Consider the following 23,358-nt stretch of genomic DNA (forward strand, 5'->3'; position numbering starts at 1 on the left):
ATGTATGTTTATTCATTTTTGAAAAGCATTTTTTTTATCCACTTATTTTAACTAAATATAAATATATAAAACACGCACCGTTGTATTGTCTTTTTTCTTTGTTTGACAGGCTATATACACTCAATACATATCGACAGTAATAAAATATTAAATTGTTTTCATATGCTAGTTTTCACGGTTCATTTAAAAAAAAGAAAAACATTTTAGTCCTTTTTTTTACAAAACACTCACACAACAGCCAATAATAACGAATGCTAACAGAATTAATTATTTTGTTCTATTGGCATGACTATCCTATAAATGTCAGCACAATAATTACCTTACAGCATCATCATAATTTTGAACTGAAACATTTAAACTTAATGAAAAACTTAATGAAAGCCAGGCTGGATACCTTTGGAGCCCATTGCGCCCCTGTCACTGCTGATCCCTCTGTGCTTGTTTTCAGGAGAGCGCAATGTGTCGAATCTACTGCGACCAATGAACGCGCCGCTGCCACATCTGTCAAGCCGTCCTGACCAATAGACAGCAGCGCGAGGCGGATCTCAGGTGCGCGCCTCTGCGTCTTCGCGGCTCTGGCGCGCTGGGGAGCCGCCTGTGGCACAGAGTAGCTGTAGAAACTATGGCGACCGCGGCGTCCAACCACTACAGCATCCTGTCCAGCTCGGAGCCCGGCAGCATGCAGCAGACGCCGCCGCCGGCCTACAGGGACGCGCACAGCCTTCTGCAGAGCGAGTACACCACTCTGCAGAGCAGCGGGAGCACGCTCGGCCACGCGCACCAGTGGCTGACGGCGGCGCTGTCTCACGGGGGAGAGGGGTCGCCGTGGCCCGCCAGCCCGCTGGGTGAGCAGGACATTAAGCCGGTGGAGGAGCTGCAGCATTCGCCGAGACAAGCGCATCTGGTGCAGCAGAGCCAGCATCACGAGGCGGGCGCTTGGCGCGCGACCACCACCGCGCATATGCCGAGCATGAGCACCTCCAACGGGCAAAGCCTGATCTACTCTCAGCCCGGCTACGGCGAGCCGGGGATGCACCACGAGGACCACCACAGCCCGCATCTGAGCGAGCACGGCCACCCGCAGAGCCTGCACTCGGACGAGGACACGCCGACCTCGGACGACCTGGAGCAGTTCGCCAAGCAGTTCAAGCAGCGCCGGATCAAGCTGGGCTTCACGCAGGCGGACGTGGGGCTCGCGCTGGGCACCCTCTACGGCAACGTCTTCTCCCAGACCACCATATGCAGGTTCGAGGCGCTCCAACTGAGCTTCAAGAACATGTGCAAACTCAAGCCCCTGCTCAACAAATGGCTGGAGGAGGCGGACTCCACCTCGGGAAGCCCGACCAGCCTGGATAAGATCGCCGCGCAGGGGAGGAAGAGGAAAAAGCGGACCTCCATCGAGGTGAGTGTCAAAGGGGCCCTGGAGAGCCATTTCCTCAAGTGCCCGAAACCCGGGGCGGTGGAGATCACCTCGCTGGCGGACAGCCTGCAGCTAGAGAAGGAAGTGGTGCGGGTCTGGTTCTGCAACCGGCGGCAGAAGGAGAAGCGAATGACGCCCCAAAACGGACCGATGGCCGGGAACGAGGATGTGTACGGGGACGCCTCGCCTCACCACGGGGCGCAGACACCTGTTCCGTGAGAAAGGGGCGGCTTGAACATAATCGACTGTCTCTTTGTCCCGGCCACAAGCCCGTTCGGGGCGGACCGACGGTGATGAAGCGTCTCTGTGTGTGGCACCTCCGAGGGCGCGGAGCGCGCGTGGTTGCGCGAACAATCTACGGGCACGGGCGCGAGAAAACACGCTCTGGCAAAAACCGAGGCGTTACGCGCCGCGACGAACCTAAAGAGGGAACGTAAACATACTTTTATTTAAGAGATTTCTTTTCAAGTCCGGGGATCTGTGAAAGCATCATATCACTTCCAACCGAAAGCTGTGAAAAAGGCGTCAGGGGCACGCCATCTTGACCACAAAAGGTTTATTCCTGATTGAAATGAATCCGGTTCAATGTCTGCTATTCATTCTCATACAAATATTAATGGCAAATGCTTTATTATTATTATTATTATTATATCTATTATAATATCTCCCGTCATGATCACAAAATGTTTAATAGCCTACTGATTGAAATGTGTCTGCATTTCATTTAACTTCTGATATAAATGGCAATAATAATAATAATAATAGGCCTATCTAAATAGCTCTAAATTATTTACCATAAATAAAAGGATCCAAATATAGCCTACTAATACACAAAATTTAAAACAACAATAATGATAATAATATTTTTTATTATTATTATTTACAGTATGTACATATTATGTACATATTAACATATGTAAAAGTATCACTGTAAATGTGATCAATTCTCAAAAAATCTAATTTCGGTCACAACAAAGGCTGCCAAGTGCTGCTGTATGTTGTTCACTGGCAGAGCAGGCTGATTTCATGCAGATCACGGATTCACACTGCTGCTGCAAAACACAGGCCTGAGGAAACATTCAAACCTTTCCTCACAATCACACAGTGCTGTGGATCACTTCGAATTGTCTGTTTACAAATCAAATCAAATGATACAAGCTCTTTGTAATTAACCACTCAATTGGGTTTTTCTTAACATTTTGATTGAATTTCTATAAGCATCCACCAAAAGCGTCCATGATTTGAGACATTGGTTTGATATTTTCTTCCCTTATTTTAAAACTCTTTTTTTTCTGATTTAGGAAATCTAAAAGAAAGCCAAATAGAATCGTATTATTGTGATATTTCATATTACAAATAAAAACAAACCAGCTTTAATTTAATTTAATTAATTTGTCTGGAAACGCTTATGGCGTATAAATGTCAATAGGCTATTTAAAAACAACAACAAGGACAATATAATAAGAGTGATGATGATAATAATATTAATAATAATAATAATGCGAGGCCAGTGTTTCTTGCCCAATTTTTACTATAGTAACATTGTGTGGTTTTGTGCGTCAGCTAAATGTATAAGCCTCAACATGTTTGTATCTGTTTGATATTTTGTGTTTCTTGTTTATCCCAAATTTATCTCTCTTTTTTTACGAGAAATACTACACCAGCTGTGTTACAATTATTTGATGGCCTGCATCGAAAAAAAAGGACATTGTGCGTGGATTTTTAATTTTCTATGGCTCTGTGAATACTTGTATATTTGTGCACTTAACCTGGCACTGCCAAAGCACAAGCTGTCAGTGCGCCCTATTGAGGCCAGTAACGTCTTTGGTTTTGACAGAAAAATTGCACAGTTTTTAAAAGGCTTTTGTCATTAAATGAATACATTTTTATATAAAGAAGTGCCTCTCGTGAATCTATGCCCCGTGAATGAAGATCCTCAAGATAAACGGATTCGCAATTTCACACATTATGTGAGCATCAAGGCTGTTGAATATAACGTCGCCTCGGGATGAAATGATGCTGTAGATCCATTGCAGCCCGTTGCAATTCATTCGCTTCGATTTCTACGTGACCATGGAGCCAAATGTTTGCCATCCACTCGTAATGAAGACGGATTAGACGGGTTAAAACGAGAGAACGGAAACGTGTGTGAATATTTTATGATGCTGTTCTGGATCTAAATAGGACTCCTTTTTAATATTCCAAATCACCCAAAAATGGCTTTAAAATGTAAACAAAATATCATAGGCTACTGCTGACATTAGTGATCTGATATAGCTTTTAAACGATAACAAATGTAGGCTATTGTTTTAGTATCTCAGACAGTCTTTCCAAATATAATCGGCCATTCTATAAAATGCAATTTACTGCTTCATCAATGAACAATTTTAGGAAAACGACCAAAAACAATCACAAGGCCTTGGAAATTTCGACTGCCTTGAAAACCCCGCATTTGTGTGTGTGTGTGTGTGTGTGTGTGTGTGTGTACCTATACTTAACAATAGTCTGGGCACAAATATGTACACTAAATGAGCTAAATCGGACACAAAAAAAAACTCCCAATACCTAATTTTGGGGACGTCCTCATTCATATAAACAGCATAAAATCAATTAAATAGTTTTTGTTATTGCAAAAATGCAGAAAATTGTAGGGTTAGGGTTAGTGTGTTGGTTATGGTTATATATAATATATATAACTAGCTGCATTTAAAAACAATAAACCTGCAATGTGCCCAAAATGCCCATTTAGATAAGTAAGCGTGTGTTTGTGTGTTCGTGTGTCCTCTCTATTGCGAGTATGTGCTGTGAGCGCCATCTACTGACAAAATGTGTTGGAGAAACTCTTAGTGAAATAGAGACATTACAGTTGATCTGTTTTCTTGGTCTGTTTAGTCAAAGATAAAGGTATAAAGTCGTCGAATATGAACTTGGCGGTGTAAATAGTCACTCATCTTGCCTGTGTGTTGTCAGTGCAGATTGTAGGTCTATTAAGATTTGTTTGGTTATAACGTTCTAAAACCCAGCAAGTCTTAAAGGGATAGTTCATCCAAAAATAAAAATTCTATCATCATTTACTCAACCTCAAGTTGTTCTAAACCTGCATGAGTTTTTGTCTTCTGTTGGACACAGAATGTTTGTAACCAAACAGTTTCTGGTCCCCATTGACTTAGTATTTTTCATGGAAGTCAATGGGGACCAACAACTGTTTGGTTACCAACATTCTTCAAAATGTCTGCTTTTCTGTTCAACAGAACAAAGAAACACATACAGGTTTAGAACAACTTGAGGGTCAAAAAATTAGAAATTTTCTTTTTTGTGTGAACTATCCCTTTAAGTAAATGTATTGGTTGCGGATACATTTGAAAGTGACCATAGGTTTTTCATGACAATGTTGTGTTTGAGAAAAAGTTCTTAGTGTTGGAAAGTTCTTGGTGGCACTTAAAAACCTTTGGATCAATCACTCTGGATTGCTTAAGGCTGAAGATCAACATTAAAACTTAATTTATTTTAAAACTTTTGTGTTATTCTAAACTCTTAAGTTGGATTCTATTTCTGCCTTTGAACAAACCAAAGCAAAAATGAAAGTCACTTGATGGGTCTAACAGCTATAGAGATCAGCAAATCAATCTAAAATATCAATAGTTGAATAAACTGAACTAAATAAATAATCAAATAAAACCACTAAACCTAGAACAAGCATAATGAAGTGTATAATTTATAATTTAGCTTTAATTTCACTAATAAGCATCCTCCCATTTGTGCCACACTATATTAATTAATGTGATTTAAATAGTGTTTTGTGCTTAAGGAAAGACATTAGAGTTTTAAAACCTTGTAAATAATATCAGTAAAGAAGATTTAAAGAATGGACTGTAATCAGAAACCAAACATACAACCAGGATCGTTTCCTTTAACACAGCTATATTTCATGAAATATTTTGAGTATCTTTAACATATTCGCCAGACAATTTTGGTTCCTTATGTTACAGTGATCATTCATGTACACAACCCCTCCCTCCCCAATATTATGTCTAGCCCATAATAAAACCATAAATCCACCAGGGTCATGATAAACACAACACAGACTCAGTATGGCTCTAAAATCAGCACACACAACTGTAAGAAAACATATGAGAGATTTGAATTTTTACCTTTGCCTTTCTAACATTATTCCATCTGTGTGTTGCCATATTTCCATCACATTTAGCATATGAGTGGGGTGTTGGGTAGTCTTAAAATAACAAGATTGTCATGTATGGATGATAAAACTGGCTAGAAAATAAAGCTCAACAAGGAAGCACTTGCATTTGAAATTGAATTTGAAATTCATTCAATATAATCAAACATAAAACATATAGCTCTCAGAGCAAATCTTTGCAACTAAAACAACTATATGAAATTATAAAAATATGAAACTTATTAAAAGTCAAGAATAAGTTCAAAATATAAACTCAATCATAAGTGATAAATAAAAAAGTGGTTCAGGAAAAAATATTTAAAAATATAATAATTGTTTGTTTGTAGAAACAGGCACAGTCAAGAATCAATAAAAAAATACAAATAAGCAAACAAACAAATACCATAAGAAAGAATATGATTGTTTTAATCAGACTGCCTGCCAATTTTATGCACTTAAAAAAAAACTAGCATTGTACCTTTTCAAACAGTAGCATTTTTCTAATAAAGCACCAGTTTATGAACCTGTCCTGATGTTTGTATAAAAATGGTTTTTCATACACATTTCCGAATAATTTTGGCGAATTTGTTTTGTTTGAATAAACATCAGATAAGTATAGCCTACATGTGCATTTAAAGGGCGTAAACATGGCGAGACACTTTCTTTCTTACAAGAGCTCGATATAGACAGCGTAATGCAGGATTACGTTCAAGATATTAAAAGGGCATTTGTGGTAACAGGAAAGTTGTGTGTATGGCACAGCAAGATACAGATTATATCTCTCTACGGAACAGAAAAAAAACATAAGTCTCCCGTCTTGCATGTGTCATTTGGTGCACCAGCCCCTGGGAGATCATTCCTGCGAGTGTATTCATGTGTGACGATGACTCAGTTGTGCAGCAGATGGACACACACACACACACACACACACACACACACACACACACACACACACACACACACACACACACACACACAGGCATCAGCTGTCTGTCTCCATCTGTATTGTGTTATGTTCCTCCCTTCTGTAATCGCTGCATTACCGGGGTATTCTGCTCTGTTCTTCTCCAGTGTTTTCTGTCATGTCAATGTAAGCTATAACTCAGTCCACAGGAGGCGCTATTGCACAATCACAGATACCCATCCGAAGTGTTTGCTGTTCGACAAACACAAATTATGTTTTTGCCTACATTTAGCACAGCTGCACATACATACATGACGGTTCCATCTTGATACAAATTTCAACACGGTTATGCTGCGCAACAAACTTCCGTATTCTGTAAAACAGGTTGCATCGCTTCCGGTTTAGGTCTTTTGTAGGCCTGTATGCCTTCGAATGAGCGTCCACTCCATATGCAGATTATTACCTACAAGGTTTTTTTTTTGTTTTTTTTTCTTACTAACATTCGGATATTAAAAAATCGAATAAAGTCAATAAAAATAAAATCCTCATAACATACATTGATATCATATCCGCCAGTTCGTGCTGTTAACACTTTCTCCGACAAGATGCGATGAGACCTGTTTTCCTGTTTGTTCATATGATAAACTGAAAAAATAAGATTCAAAATCTGCATTAAATGGACTTTTTTTTTGTAAATGGAAACAGACTGCGAACCCCAATTTTATAAATTTGATCAATTTTATATTTATATTTACCATAGGCTTCCTATGGGCTATGAATAATTCACCCAAAAAAACAAATAATCTGTAGCTACCAATTTCAGCCAATGGCATTTGACGTCACTGATGTTTAACATCGTGTCATTTGCACCTTAAAGTGGAAATAATAGAGAATTTGCGATCGTCTGTTTTCCCTATTGTGAAGTAGGCTATATCTGAAGAATATATAGAAAGAAAGAAAAAGTAGGGCGGGACCTGCATTTGTCCATAGGGAATTGATTGAATGGTTGTGGTTTGCTATTGGTCGATCTCATTTGAGTGACAGGTTGTCCCACCCTAGGGAGAATTTAAAATATATATATATTTAAAAAAGAGGGAGGGAAAGTGATTTTGATTAAAGATTACAAGGGCACATGAATTGAAAAAAAGTAATGATGTGAATTATTCACCAATATACTGAAATATTCCAGAAATAAAATAAAAGAGAATTGTCAATTTTGATTTCATGGTGACTTTAAATATGCACAAATGATGAGAGCAGCAGCGGTGGGGAAGATTTAATCTGACCCTCACATAAAGCTACACTATACCTGTGTTGTTGTTGTTTTTTTTGTTGTTTTTTTTACTGACCCTGGTCACTATATGCTTCAATTATAAACATGTTTCAAATGTCTATGTTAAACAGTAAATTTCATAATTTTCCTTTTTTGGGGTTAATTATTCACTAATACTTTGCAAGATTGCTGCAACGGTTTGGGAACATACAAAACATCAGCTGATTTCTGGTCCAACATCACAATAATCATCCATAAGTTTACTCCCTCTGCATTTTCTGATTTTTCCTAACAAGCTTTGAATATTTGACTGAATAAAACTGGAAATTAATTTTAGATGGACAATGAAATATTGTTTCACGTAATAATTATCTACACATTTCAATCATCACCTAAAATCCTTATTTCTCTCTGACTAATAATAAATCCCAGGATGTAAGAAATGCTGATTAGCTACAAACACACATTGCAAATGGGAAGTGGTCACATGTGATGATGTCATTCTGATGATTCCGAGCACTGTGATGATGTCACACGGCGGGAGGAGTGATTCAGCTGAAGCATCATTCACTCCTTTAAATTTTCACTCTATCCACTTTTATTATTTTGTTTGATGTTTTTTCTTCCTGTTGATCTGGATTCTCTCTGGCCTGGCCTGCCCTTTCCTCGTTTAATAAAATCCTCTTTCGTCAAATAAAAATTGTCCGAATGCTTTTCCCATCTGCTTTATTGCAATCCCTCGCTCAGAGTTGCCACGTCACCATGATATAACATCTTCATTTGATCAGCCCTTCCCCTGATAAAGGGCTAGCGGGAGAACAAAGGGGGCGGGGCCCGTGCAGATACATCACAGAGGGGGTGTGGTTATCACTTTAACTGCTCCGTTTCCGAGCATTCTGTGTCCATGTCAGAATCGAACAGAGAGTGTCCGGTGATGTCGCTGTCCGGCGACGGTGTGTTGTGGTGTGACAGAGTGCTGTCCTGCTCCTGGAAGCTGTCGCCCCGCGAGTAGAGACCCAAATCCGGAAGCTGGGAAGGAGAATCCGGCTCCTCGCTCAGTCCGTCGTAGTAAAGGTCATCAACATCCACAAACCACTCCGGCCAGAATTTCCGCCGGATTCGCTCACAGTACATGGCCAGATTGATGAACTCACCTGTGCCGAGGGAGCAGTTCATACGCTCAAAACACATGAATAATGTTTATATGATGGTATTCCCATTTAAAAAAAAGCATGACCTATTGACCTCACCTTTGATTAACTGTTCCGGACGCGTTCCAGGGAGAGTCCACATGGCCTGAGCAAGATGACCAAATACAGCAGCATCTACTGTGGAAAGCTTCGGGCCCATTAGATACTTTTTATTGCCTGTGCAAGAAATTATTATTAAACTGGATTATATAAGGCAATGGAAAAAAACAGATTTTTATGTTTTCAGCGACGTTTACATGACAACACTTTTTATGTGTTTTGGCCATTCATTTAAACGAAAACAATGTTTTGTGGGCTTGAAAACACAAACTTTGTGAAACAGACTTTCAAAGTCCGTTATCGTCTCCGTGTAAACTACAAAAACTGTAAATTATGCATAAATACAAGTAACTGACCCTAAACCAAACCCTAACCGCAACTCTATAGTAAGTACATGTAGTTGATTAATATTACTCAGTACTTATTTGAGAAAGTACAATGTAACTACGTCACCTTAAAATAAAGTGTACCCAAAGTATGATCTGGTTTATGGGTTATGCAATAAAAAAAAAAAAAAAACTATTTTCCTACTTAGTGTTTTTGTCTTGTTTTACATTCAAAATAGCAAAAAAATTCTTACATAATTAAATTATTATTATACAAATTATCAAAATGATGTGAGTTTCTGCTTGAAGCAAGACAAAATGTCAATGGGGTAAGAAAATTAATCTTACTTTCACTTTGAATTACCCCCTTAACATCTTAAATCATTATCAAGTTAATGTATCTTGATTTAGGAGTGTTTAGATGTTTGTACTGGAGAACAAGACAAAAATACTAAATAAGAAAAGAAAACTTCAGCTTACTGAGCACTAGAGGGCAGCACAGATCCATTGCTGCATTATTTTGTAACCTGTTACACAAGCTCTGAAATCTCCAGATTGATCTAGAACAAGGATGGGCAAACTCGATCCTGAAGAGCCACTGTCCCGCAGAGTTTTGCTCCAACCCTAATCATCAAACACACCAGAACAAGCTAATAAATGTCTATAGGATTACTAAAAGGCATGTGAGTTTTTATCAGGGTTTGAGCTAAACTCTGCAGGACAGTGTTTGTTCTCTTCCCCAGGACTGAGTTTGCCTATCCCTGATCTAAAATGATCTAGACTAAATCAGTAAAATACCCTAAATCCTTTCAATAAAGCTCACTAACCGTGCCTCAGACATTGAAAACATACCAAGGAGTGTGGCAAGGGTGCGCATGTCTGTCTCCATCAGAGTGTAAACTTCCTCTTTGGAGAAGCGTCCGATCCCGTGTCCGTACATCTCTCTCTTCACGATGCCACCGTTCACCTGACTCAAGATCCACCTGAGCATGTCACTCAGCGGCCCGTTTGTGGCTAACATCTTCTGCGTCTCCTCCACATTGTCCACCCACTGACAGTATGCTATCGTCCTAAAGCAAAACACACAACATATCTCATCTTGATTATCAACACAGTAACCAAAATCTTAATTAACCCTATGGAGCTTACTGTATCATATTTGATACACATATTTCTAAGGCCCCTAAATTATCAACATGATCAAAACAATGCTGAAATACCTGTGTCATGATTCTGCCCTCGTGTCCTTGATTTTCTCTAGTCTTGAGGCAGGATCATGACAGAATCATGTTTTGTGTGCAAGCATATGGTCTTGTGTTTTGAGCCATGTGCTTGTGTTGTCTCGTTACGTTACCCCGCCCCCTTGTTATCCTCGTCTCGTCATTATTGTCTAGTCAGTTTCACCTGTCCTTGTCTAGTCAGCTTCACCTGTCTTTGTCATTAGTGTTCCCTTTTTAATCTCCTTGTGTTTGCTGTCCTGTGCCGGTTCATTGCCTTACGTGCCATGTCTATACCCAGTGAGTACCTTGTCGAGTGTTTTGTCTAAAAGTTGCGATCTTGTAAAAGCCTGTCTTGTTCCTGTTTAGTTTAATGCCAAAGTCTTAGTCTAGTGTGGTTAGTCGTTTACTTTATCTTGTACTGTTTTGCCCCCTCGTGGGTTTTGTTTTCTCTGTTTTCTGTTATAATAAACGTTGTGTGTTTGTATACCGTCTGCGCTTGGGTTCTTCTGCTATCATCATAACAACCTGCCTTGTCTGATTGATAGTTTCTCCTTTTTTAAGCAAGTAAAATGCCTTGTAGTGTAATGGTACATGTGTCTTTTTGCAGTGAACTCCGTACTGATTTTATAAAGTAAAATTAAGAATAACTTCAATATTGTTTTTAATATTCCAAGACGAACACTATCTGGATTGAAGCAAATTAGGTTAACTTTATGCATCCATATTTGTTTAGAAAAATCATGTTAAAATGTGAGAATCAAATATCTTACATCAGATATTTTACATCAGGCCTTTGAGGAATGTTTATTTGTATATCTCTCAAACATCATTGCATTGCGCTGTATTATATGTTTTGACCGCACAATGAAAATAACAGAGATTTGATCATAAAACTAAGCATAACATATCATCTTACTAAGACATATATAGAGTGATAACTGATATTTATTTGCTTATTTTATAAGTAGTCTGCTAAACTGTTATAAAGATCTCACATATTTAGATTTCCATCTACAAGCTTTTGCAATATAAATAACATCAGCATATTTTTGCTCAGTTTTGGCTGAGGTGTTTTTCCTCCTCAAATATGAGCTCCATATTCTCACTATATCATACTTTATGAGGGTTAAATAGCCATGTTCATGTTGGAATCCACCTATATTATGAAAGGTACCTGACCTCTGTCCAGAATATAATGAAGAATTGAAGGTTGTTCAAATACTAGACCATGATGTGGAGGAAAACCAGCTCAGTCTCACCAGTAGAAGTGTTCCTCCACCATTTTGGTGATGGCACGCGAGATGGCTTTCTCCTGAGGACTCAGGCTGGAGTTGAGGTTCACGCCAAGCTTCTCCTCCAGGAAGTCGATGATGAACTCCGTCCCGCACACCTGCTCCTTATTATACGCGATCCAAGGCATCTTCCCTTGAGGAGACAACTTCCCATCGAAATAGTTCTGAGGAGAAAACAGTTTGTAAATCACCAAAACGTCCATCTCTTATTAGAACATAATCTCAGACATCATATTTTGTAACCTGGTAGGGAAGGTCCGCCATGCGCAGGTAGGTTTCTATCTTCAGGCAGAAGGGGGACAGGCTAGGGACTCCAGTTTTGGGTCGGGCAAACTGATGCAGAATGATGGCGTCTTCAGAGTCCAACTCCTGGTCCTTCCTACAGGGCATCAAATATATACTTAATGCACTTACACACACACACACACACAAAATCTGTGTTTCTTCTCTTCCCCAGCTGGCTTCCTAATCTAGTTGTCTAATAAACCTGGCATTGTGTACTACAACGATTGTTGGCCCTTGATGAATGCTTTGTTCTTGTTTTGCAAGTCGCTTTGGATAAAAAAAAAAAAAGCATCTGCTAAATGCATAAGTAAATATAGAAGAGCATCAGAAATGAATGGAGATCAAAGTTCACACGTGTACTAAAACTATTTATATTTTTAAAACAAGTTCATCAAATTCCTAAATTATCAATTTTGTTTCAAAACGCACTAGAAACATCAAGTTCAGAGTTCATTCTCTATCAGCAAGATTCAGTCGCTGTCCACTTTGCTAGTGCTGAAATTCATTGAAGCATCATACTAGTCATTAGCTTCCTCTCTTAAGGTTTGTTCTTATTTATTGAAACTTAAAACAATTAATCATTTGTTGTTATATTTGTTTAATGCATGTCTGAATCAATAGCTTATGTAAATCGAATAACATGTAACCTGAGACGTTTTGCTGAGGACTAACAGCACTGCCATCTCTGCAAAGGTCAGAGAGGAAGCAAAAGCACAGAATTAAACCCAATTCACTATGTCTGATCACTATAATGACGGGTCACTATTTACACAGTCTCACAAGGGGTCAGTCAAGATCATTCTGTCACTTCACAATAACACAAGTAGACATTATCCTCTAGGCCTGCAACCGTGCCCTTGAAATAGCACACATCAACATGTCAACAACATTCATGCTTTAGACGAGGAAATACATAGCATCCTATTCTTGCATCCTGCTCAAAATTCCTTGAGTTGCCAGGTATTTATTCATTCATCCTTCCTCAGTGGAGGAATGAATGGACTGCACTGCACTGTGTTGACTTGTCCAGGATATTAATTTAGTTACTATTTTTTTCTTAAAGCCGTTCATGCCCCACTCACTCCATCCAAGGGCCATAACAATACCTCATAACATATGTCACAATTCCCTCAATTATCTGCAAATGTAGAGGTTTGCAGGTGAACTAAATAAACTAACATACTCTTTACATGTGCTTTATAAACGACATATTTAATAATAATAACGATAGATAGATAGATAGATAGATAGATAGATAGATAGATAGATAGATAGATAGATAGATAGATAGATAGATAGATAGATAGATAGATAGATAGAATCTGCAAATATTCCATAATACCTAATGACAAGCAGCTCGTGTAGCAAATATGCAGCGGCGGCGAGCAGCGCGCCCCCGGTGATGTAGAGCGTTTTCCTCCACCAGGAGTCGGATCCTAACGCAGACATGATCCCTCCGTACTCCTGCAGCGGGTAGGCGATGATGTACCCATACAACGAAAAAGGCTCCTCGGAGCCGCACAACCCGAGCGAGAAGCTCTTGTTCCGGCCCAGTTCAAGCGCGCAGGAGCGGCTCCAGGCGAACCCGACGCGCCAGTACATCCTCTCTCTCCTCTATCCGCCCTTCGGCCCGCTGTGGGTTCGACAGGGGAGGCTTCATCGGTGCCGCAGGGTGGAGGTGGAGAAGGTGAGGGTGTCAGAGAGCGGGTGAGGAGCAGCAGCGGGCATGTCTCCTCCTGAAGCTGTCCGTCAGTCCCCGCGATGGGGTCGACATCCGCAGCCGCTCGCCGCCGCTGTTTACCGCACAGCTGAGCGCGTTGCGTCACCAGGGGCGGGGCTGCTGATGCTGCGAGGGGGCGCGCGGATTCTCGAATTCTCCACTCTCATTGGTCAGCTCTACTGCTGTAATGAGAGAGTTTGATAACAAAAATTTCGTAATAGCTTATAACATGAAATCAAATGTCATAAATGTACAGATGCTTAAATTCCTTGCCTACAAGAAATAGTGGATAAAGTAGCTTTGCAACTAACTCCACAGATTAGAAGCGATCATTATGTTTTATTTACACATACATTATGACTAGAAACACATATAAACATAAATGTCTAATGAAAAGTGAATGCATGCAGTGGCTCAAAATACCTTAATGATGTAATTGCACTATATAACAAAATATCAAACCAACGGCATTTAATTAAAAGAAAAATGACACTAACCTCAGTTTTAGTCTAATAGAGATATGGTAATAGAGATTAGCATGGTAATGGATATGGCAATGTTAATGTATTTGGTCTTGGCAGTATTAGATCTGCCACACTGCCTCTGCTACAGTCCAAGTATTGAGATTTGCTACTGCCAAAACATCATCAGACATTGATGTAAGCATGTAAGACACACTTTTGCACATGTAACATACATGAATTCATCCCTGTAGCAGATCTATACAGGTGACAGCAACACTACTAGTATTTGTTTGAATGTTGAGCCGCAGCTCATTGGCCGCTGATGCAACAACAACCAATCAGCTGTGCTATGTAGATAATGATGTGATGCTACCAAATTGAGTTAAAGACCTCTCAGCCTGCACCATCTAGCGCGTTATGCCAGAACTAGGTATTTATATAAAATTCTATACATTTAAAACTGAGATGTTCCATCTTTTAGCCACAAACACATATATAACGCATATAATATAAGTTTTTTGAGTGTACACACCCATTTATGTATGCATACTGTATATGTGTGTGTATTTATTTTAAGTGATAAAACAATGCAATTATTTAAAATTAAAAGAGTATTTGGTAGGACAAAACTAAACAAATAAAGAATTTTTTTTCTCTGAACCTAAAAAAAAGATCAGACTATTTTTAACAGCAGCTTTATTTAATAAGGCTTCTGAGCTTTGTTATAGACAAACAAGGAAAAAAAAAAACGAGATAACACTCCAAGCCCTCTCACCCCCACAGTTCTCACATCATCAAATATATTTACAGGCAAATAATACATACACAGTGCCTCATTTATGCTCAAAGATGTGGCAACACTCCTGAAGCACTGTTAAACATGGGACCACACAGTGAGAGACGAAGCAAAAAACAAATGCCATTCAGAACATAGCAAAACATCAACTTATTGTAATCTTTTGAAGGTCTTTCCGCAAATAGTTAAGTGTCCCAAACAAATGACGTGATGCTGATGATTGGAACCACACCCAAGAAGGAGATCTTCACTGCCTCCATTAATCAACATATTTCTATCCAAAACCCTCAAGATATTGGCTTGTCCTCCATTAAACTTGATGAATACTGCACCTAGAGACATCAATTCAAAACAAGCATTTGGGTAATGGCAAGTACACGTAGCTTAATCATACAGTAAATTTATAATAAGACAAAAATAATTTTAAAAAGTCAAGGGCTATATGTGGAAAGCACATTTACAAATGCAGTTTCGGTGCATACTGCGACCAACTCAACTGTGTCACTTGTGCATTCTAACTCTCATCCACCACACGCATGTCAAAGAAAACGTATCCAAACCAGGATTTGATTACACAGTACAAGGGTTCAAAAAGATCGCCGTCACATAGCCCTGTGGCCAATCAGTTTATAGACAGCCACTTTGTAGAGAGGACTGATCCGTTTCCCTGAGGAATACAAACTGTGAGATGGTCAACGAGAGGCACGCATACAAATACATTTGCAATTAACACACAGACAGACACACACACACACTCTCTCTCTCTCTCTCTCTCTCTCTCTCTTCGTCGCTCTCAGACACAGAAAATGATCAAGTTTTCTTTGTTCCCAAAGAGCATCCATTGAAAGAAAGCTTCATGGGACTTTTCAAGGAAGCCAGGACCTTCGACTTACAAGATTTGGGAAAACAGCACCTCTCTTAATCAAAGGTTGTGGTGCGTTTGTGTGTGTGTGTGTTTGTGTCCATAACATTCAACACTACAGCCTTAAGCTTGGCAACAAACTCTAAATCAAAGCAGATTTACTATAGGTGAGCAGCCTGCTTCCCTCCTGCTCCTAGAATGACACGGGCTGCTCTGATTGGATAAAGGAAGTAGGTGGCATCATTCTATCTGCTCTGATTGGTGGAAGAACCCAGAGAAGAGGAAATAGAGGACGTGTGTGCCAGGAATCTGTTTCCCCATGGTCATAAAACGATGTGCTTGTGAAAAGCAGCATTGAAATGTGCCGAAATGTGCTGTGTTTGCCTCTCCAAATCACTCTGCCTCAGGTCCTTCACCAGGTGGTGCTCTAGGACTGACTGTAGGAGCTGTTCTGACTCCCGTTTGAGCTCTGGTCAGTCTCACTGTATTAAGAACAAGAAGAAAATACAAGTGCAAGAGTGAGATGAAATAAAACATGCTTAAAAAAGGGCTTTTCCACTTTTCTAAAACTAAAAAAATATTTTTTTTTAAATCATTTTCAGTAATTGAAATAAAGCTGTAATAAAATAATATTAATAATGAGCTTAATAATAATAATAATTAATAACTATAAATAAAACAAAATTTTATACAATTTTAAAAACGTATGCAACGTATACAAAATGTTGCATGGGCAACTAACTGCAATAAAGTAAGTTATTCATAAAGTACTAAAACTAAAAATTTAACAAAAATGAAAGCTATATAGAAATATAATAATAATAATAATAAAAGCACATTACAAAAACAATCTAAAATTAAAAAAATATTAAATATTAATAAATAATATAAAAGTAAAAAAAGAATACTAAACTAACACCAGTTTTTATAACCATGGGTTAAATGCGAAAATTGTTTGTAACTCAAAAAATTGTGAATTTAACCTTTAAGTGTTATAAAAAGTATATAATTGTATTATAATTATCTAGGACATATTTTTTAAGAATGTAAAGGTGCAGTAAGAGATTTCTGAGAAACACTGTTGATATTTGAAATCAACCCAAACAAACACACCCGTCCCTTTATTGCTCCACCCCCAAAATACACAAACACGCAATACACAGTGAATGTCTCTTGTCTTTATCAGAGCGAAGCAAAATTATGCTTTGCAAAAAATGAAAATGATAAACGACTGGTTGTTAGTCGCCAGTAGCACAGCAGCTCCAGACAAACAATGACACTCAAAGCTGTTCTGTTACTATAGGTAATATTAAAACAACAGCATATCTAGGTTCTGTGAAACATAGTAAAACCAATGTTACTCACGAATGGAGCAGAAACAACGCAACCTCTGACCTTTTCAGACCTTCCCGCTTCGGTCTCTCCAGTACTGGAAAGCGTTTCTTATATTAACGCGAGTCCTATTGCTCTTCCCTGATCATAACCCTTATTTTTCCAGTGGTATTCCTCTGACCTTTCTCTTTTATAATGTCTCTCAGCCATCTCTCTTTTTCTACAGTCTTTTTTCAAATCCCCTCTTGCTCTCTCTCTCTCTCTCTCTCTCTCCCCCATCATGAATGTATACACTCCCTACTGCTGATTGACTACAAGTGCATTGTGGTGCTCGGTCCGATCCACTTTAAACAGTATTTCTCAGAAATCACGTACTGCACCTTTAAGAGTTGCAAAGACATTATGGAGATCTAGCAAGTGAGCTAATTTCAAATAAAGAGTAATGAAATCAGCCTCTTTTCACTGTTTCTCTTTGCAGTGGTAAAATAAATAAACACACTCCATGCTATTTCCATATAAATAAAAATACATGTGTGTGATTTGAATAACTGAGGTTAAAGAACAGCAGTCTGTCGTACCTGTTAGGAGGGGGTTTGGGTTTGGGCACCTTGTTGAGCACAGCGGCCATTTCCTTTCTATCATCAAAGTTCTTCCACTGGTCATAGAGTTTCAGTATCACCCTGATGATCTCCAGGATCTGTTGCAGAAAAGCTCCAATGTTAATGTACACTCACAGGGGGATAACATCCACAGCAAGACAGCTGAATGCGTCTTACCTTCTCCATGTCAACAGACAGCTCAGCAAACCACTGCCTGGCATCTTTCTGCTGTACCACACATGCCACATGCAGGCAGGCTGGAGAAGGAAGGACACAGTATCTGTAAGTCAGCAATTTAAATCTAAAACTTCAAGTTTTCTGCTGGCTTGCAAGCATAAGACCGGTCGGATTGGGTGTAGAAAGTTTCTTCTTACCAAGTGCAATCATAAATGGAGGATAAAGTAGACACAGGTCCGTCCTGTAGGTGTCATTCACTATCCTCCTACACACACAGAGACAGAACTTTCACATCAGACATACATGTTCACTTATTCAGCATATTTTTCAACACAGAAGAAGTAAACTTTTCTGTGAATGTGCAAGACTTCCGATTCTTTAGTTGATATGAGTAAATAACTAGAAGATCAACAAACTGTAAAACTATTTGTACTACAAACAGGTGTGTTTATGATTACAACACATTAAAATCATTAATATAATAAGATAAAAAAAAAATGCAGTTTGCAATGTTAAGAAGCATAACAGACTGTTTTTGTACAGCTTAAATAACAAAGCAAATGACACATTCTACAAATGGATGCACTCTCTCTGCGTTAGTCACCATGATTTTTTAATGGAATATTGCAGTAGGCCTATTTATTATAAATTATTTATCTGTGCACATAACTATTTTTTAAAATTCATTTGCCCTCATAATCAATAGGGAGGGGCAACCTGTAACTTACATGAGATCCACCAATAGTTAACCACAACCATCCAATTAATCCCCATGGACAAAATCAAGTCCCGCCCTACATTTTTTTTCTTGAACGAGAAGCAGTTTCACTCGGATATACATCACAATAAGGAAGAAAAGACTATCGCAACTTTCATTTCATGACTTAAAAAAAAAATAAGGTGGTCAGAAACCAAAGAGCTTTTTGGAGATGTACAGAAGCAAGAATCTCGTATAGCCAATCTTATCAGTATAAAGCAGGGGTTGGCAATGTTTGGCACGCAGGGTAATCGCTGGCACATGAGCAAAAGCGAGAGAAGTCAATGAAAGCATCAATGATCTCACAAACCATTAGCGCGACCATTGCGCATCACGAGCCGTTGAAAACAAGACAGAAAACAAGAACAGTTTGTTCTGCTGTATTTGCTGCAGTTAGCTTTGAGAAATAAGTTAATGCTATAAATTTACTTATATTATAAATCGATTTTCAACTATTCCAGTATATAGAGTCCTATTTAACACAATGACAGTGATGTGCAAACTAATTTATTAAAAGTCTAATTGAAACTTGAAAAACAAACTTTTTGGAAACATTTTTAAAAAGTATGGAAAATTGCTTCAGAAATATTTAAGGTTCTGCACTAGTTTTGTAACCAATCACATAAGCAAGTTTGAGATCGATCAAGTAATGTTTGATGGTATGGCACAGCGAATAACTAGGAAACCTAAAAATTGCACTCCAAAAAAATAGCTCCCTACACCTGGTATATAGTCTGGTCCACAATGCAACTTTTCTGTTGCATCTCTATATCGACATATAAAGAGAAGTAAACTGTGGTTGTTTGTTTTGCCGTGCCGTCTGAAGCCACACACACACTCCTCACCAAGCCAGCGGCAGCAGCATGTCCTCCTGACCCATGTCCTGCACATACTGCAGTAATGGCCTGTACGGGTGGTACACGATCAGACAGCAGTCCTAAAATAAAACAAAGCCAAACATCCATGAACACACGCTGAGAACAAACACCTAAACATTCTACTGAAGAAGAATCAACACCAACCATGAGCTCCAGTAAATAGAATTCACATTCCAGGATCTAGAGAAACGGAGAGAGGCATAAGTTCACTGTGAAATTGTCTCACTAACACGTTACGTGGACTAATTATCATCTTTCCCATTACGATGATCCATAAATGTTCCTCCAGCACTCCATAAGGCCGAGATGTTTCCCTTACAACACCTGACCGGTGGCACGCTGAACAAATAACACTTATCACCAGCCCGAGATATGAGCTGCCAAAACCATTTATCACGATAATGAGACTTTCCTACGAAGGTGTCGGGAGTGTGAGGAATGTCACTCCTGATTGGGTGTCAGATACTTGGTGATACTGAAGGCCGAATCATCACCACACACACAATCTCAGACTCTTGTCTAGCGTTTCTATCATATAAATCCGACAGTTACAAGAAGTTATTATCTAGTTATCTAGTGGTGCTGTCAGATATCCAAAATCTTGATCTGGAGCAAATTAACTCTGGCAACACTTTATGTTACATGTAAATTATGCAGAATTGCATGAAACTAACCCTGGCCTAAACCAAACCCTAATTCTTACCCCATAGTAAGTACATGAAGTTAATTAATATTACTCAGTACTTGAATGTATAATTGCACTGTAACAAGGACACCTTCAAATTAAGTGTATTCGTAAGTCTTTCAGCACAAACTATTCTCAGTAAGAGACAAATAACTTGGACTGCAATATCAAGGCCATCTGGTACAACTCGCACTCGCTTACATGCCAGATCAGTGTCTCGTGAGTTTTGTGGTGTAGAAAGCACAGAAGTTTGACTCACGTGGTTCATTCTGAAGGGAAACTCCTTTGGAAAAGCATAAGAGAACCTTGTTTTCACTGTTACAAAAAGAGAATGAGAAAATAAATCACCAAAAACATATTCTATTACATTAGTATGAAATGATTACATGAGTAAAAGACCCATTCACAGCAAGAACAATAATTATATTAGCGTCCAGCGCACGATATTGTTCTGTTTATTATAAGCGCGCGCGGCAGTTTTGTCGTCTGCCTGTTTAAAGCAGGATGGATTCTGATTGGCTGTCAGTGTTTTTATCATTCATCAGCTAGAAAAAATCATTCTGAAAGTGATTCCAATGACATTATTTCTCAGTGCCATTATGGTTATAGATGTGGTGTGGATTCTGATTTTCTTTTATATTTAGATAGATTTTTAGAACTATATCTTTATAGTTGGCGTTATAGTTATCGTCATTGGTGGCAAGTTTGCAAGCCAAAACTGAATGAATTTGAAAATTATGGCTAAAAAAAGTTTCATTAAATGCTGATTTGCACTGTATATTAATTTCTCAACATAATAAGCAAATATGTTTGTACAATTCAGCTTTAGAGAACTAAAAAAAAAACACTTCTATCACTTATACATTTCTGTAGTAGTTACTTTATATTTTTGCTAGTTACTTCAGAATACTTATACATTTCTGCTGCAGTTTGATGAATTCGTAAAATATAAATCACTTACACACAGACGTTGCTGCTGAAATAAGCCGTGTGTTCGAAACAACACCAAATTCCTGCCAAGGAAAGGATTTCCATTGAACAAAATTAAAATCTGATGCATCTTTTAATAGAAATTCCTACACTGAGAGAGTATTTACCTCGACTTTAGAGGCCAGGAATACACATGTAGGGGCCATAAGCACAGGGTCTATGCTCTTCAGAGAGTACCTGAAAAGAAGACAAGAGTTTTCTTCAATCTATCAAAAACAGAACAGCCATCATTCTAGATCATGAGTATCAATCGGTATATGGAGGAAATGATGGCTGTAACCATGGCAACGACCCACTCACCTGGCATAGAAGCGCTTAAAGTAGACAGTTGCTGTGGCGATGACCTGCTGTCTGAGTTTCAAGTGTTCTCCCAAGGCTTGAATCACTGCCATGAGATGACAAATTAAACTATGTAAATTCTTTAAAAGGCAAGGTTTATCCCAATAGACTTTGAATGTGTATATATATATATTTATATATATATATATATACACACACACACACACACACACACACACACATATATGTATATATATATATATATATATATAATAAAAGCAACTGAATAACACCTGAACATGTACATTAATGCTCTGCTGTAGCCTGAGCAAATCATACATTTCTGTACACATATTCATGAATATCATATAGAATATACTGTCTGTAAATGCAGTCACATTCAGAACAGGCCCATATTCACTCTACATTTCAGTTAGACAGGAAGATGATATATAATTTATCTCCAAACCATTGGCAAAAAATATCTGTAGCTTCCAGTACTCCTCCTCTGTGAGGAACTTGAGATCTTTCTGTCTCTCCTTCATCAGATCCTGTTTGTCCAGAACCCACTGCAGACTGGCGAGAACAAGCACATCAATTACTTCCAATTTAGACATCCTTAATGAATACTAGCAAACAAATCAACACTGCAGTTTAGATTTAATACACTCTTAATGTCAAAGAACACATACATCAATCATATACAAACTTCATATAAGCATCTAAACATCACGACACTACAATAATTATTTTTTATATCAAATAAAGGGATGAAAAGAAACTCATGCCTTGAATAACACACATTTATCCAGATTATTCATAAATTGAATTCCTCTGTGGTTTCTTCAGTCCAGAACCACTAGCCAGTCGGCTAAAGCTAATAATCCAGAGATGTATACTGTTCAAACAATAAAAGTAATTGAATCTAGTGTTTAATCTTTATCATTCCAATTACCGAGATTTGGTAAATAGTTCTCTTTAATTAGCCAAATCCATGAATTTTTATTTATCTTGCAGCTTCGCAGCAACAGCAACACCTCTAGAAATACCTTTAATGCTCTCGATTTATGTCACAGAACACGTCTCTACTTACTAATGTGAACTCTGCCAGAAGTTCCCTGCCATCTTGAGGTGGTTGAGGTAGAAAATAACCCTTAATGTGATGTTAAATTGTGTTTAAATGAAACGAAGCTCTGATTAGGATCAGACGAGGAGCGCGACACAAAAAACACTCCGTAGGATTTCAATGTGCAAAATAAAACTGTCCGGGAGGAGGCAAACTTACGCATCAGTTCCGGACAGATTCCTGCGCGAGTTTATTAGTAAATACAGTAAACGCCTTTAAATAATAATAATATAATAATTATAATAATACAATATAATATAATATAATATAATATAATATAATATAATATAATATAATATAATATAATATAATATAATATAATATAATAAGCTGATCATGTCTGTCTGCAGTTTTAATTCAGTGGGCAGAGAGTTCCATAGTCTCGTACCATTAAAAGAGAAACTGACTGACCAAATGATTTTTTTAATCTCGGAAGAACACAATCCCCACTGACTGAGGCTCTGGTTAATACAATATAATATAATAAGTTAATAACAATCTAAGTGCATCTGAAAATCTGACATCAGCTTTAAATAATATGCATTT

General features: G+C 38.4%; 3 protein-coding genes across 3 annotated transcripts; 1 reads left to right on the forward strand and 2 right to left on the reverse strand.

Moving 5' to 3' along the window:
* The first annotated feature begins 500 nt into the window (after positions 1-500).
* pou3f2a (POU class 3 homeobox 2a) lies at positions 501-2,094 on the forward strand. Its single transcript, XM_056233452.1, has one exon. It carries the CDS (start codon positions 623-625, stop codon positions 1,637-1,639), a length of 1,017 nt encoding a protein of 338 aa, XP_056089427.1. The 5' UTR covers positions 501-622; the 3' UTR covers positions 1,640-2,094.
* Positions 2,095-8,172: 6,078 nt separating this feature from the next.
* On the reverse strand, positions 8,173-13,985 carry faxca (failed axon connections homolog, metaxin like GST domain containing a). The gene is made up of 6 exons (XM_056233450.1): positions 13,490-13,985; positions 12,106-12,241; positions 11,830-12,026; positions 10,203-10,420; positions 9,020-9,141; positions 8,173-8,923 (listed from the first exon to the last, which is right to left on the reverse strand). Exons 1-6 carry the CDS (start codon positions 13,747-13,749, stop codon positions 8,642-8,644), a joined length of 1,215 nt encoding a protein of 404 aa, XP_056089425.1. The 5' UTR covers positions 13,750-13,985; the 3' UTR covers positions 8,173-8,641.
* A 1,025-nt stretch (positions 13,986-15,010) lies between these two features.
* On the reverse strand, positions 15,011-22,939 carry ccnc (cyclin C). The gene is made up of 12 exons (XM_056233453.1): positions 22,780-22,939; positions 22,156-22,262; positions 21,708-21,792; positions 21,515-21,584; positions 21,379-21,430; positions 20,677-20,732; positions 19,877-19,912; positions 19,700-19,791; positions 18,295-18,362; positions 18,098-18,177; positions 17,900-18,018; positions 15,011-16,471 (listed from the first exon to the last, which is right to left on the reverse strand). The coding sequence occupies exons 1-12, from the start codon at positions 22,809-22,811 to the stop codon at positions 16,417-16,419; spliced, it is 852 nt and encodes a 283-aa protein (XP_056089428.1). The 5' UTR covers positions 22,812-22,939; the 3' UTR covers positions 15,011-16,416.
* Between the last annotated feature and the right edge of the window lie 419 nt (positions 22,940-23,358).

The sequence above is a fragment of the Rhinichthys klamathensis genome, unplaced genomic scaffold (genome assembly GCF_029890125.1).
Source record: "Rhinichthys klamathensis goyatoka isolate OS25496 unplaced genomic scaffold, OSU_Roscu_1.1 h1tg000370l_1, whole genome shotgun sequence".
Lineage (NCBI taxonomy): Eukaryota > Metazoa > Chordata > Actinopteri > Cypriniformes > Leuciscidae > Rhinichthys > Rhinichthys klamathensis.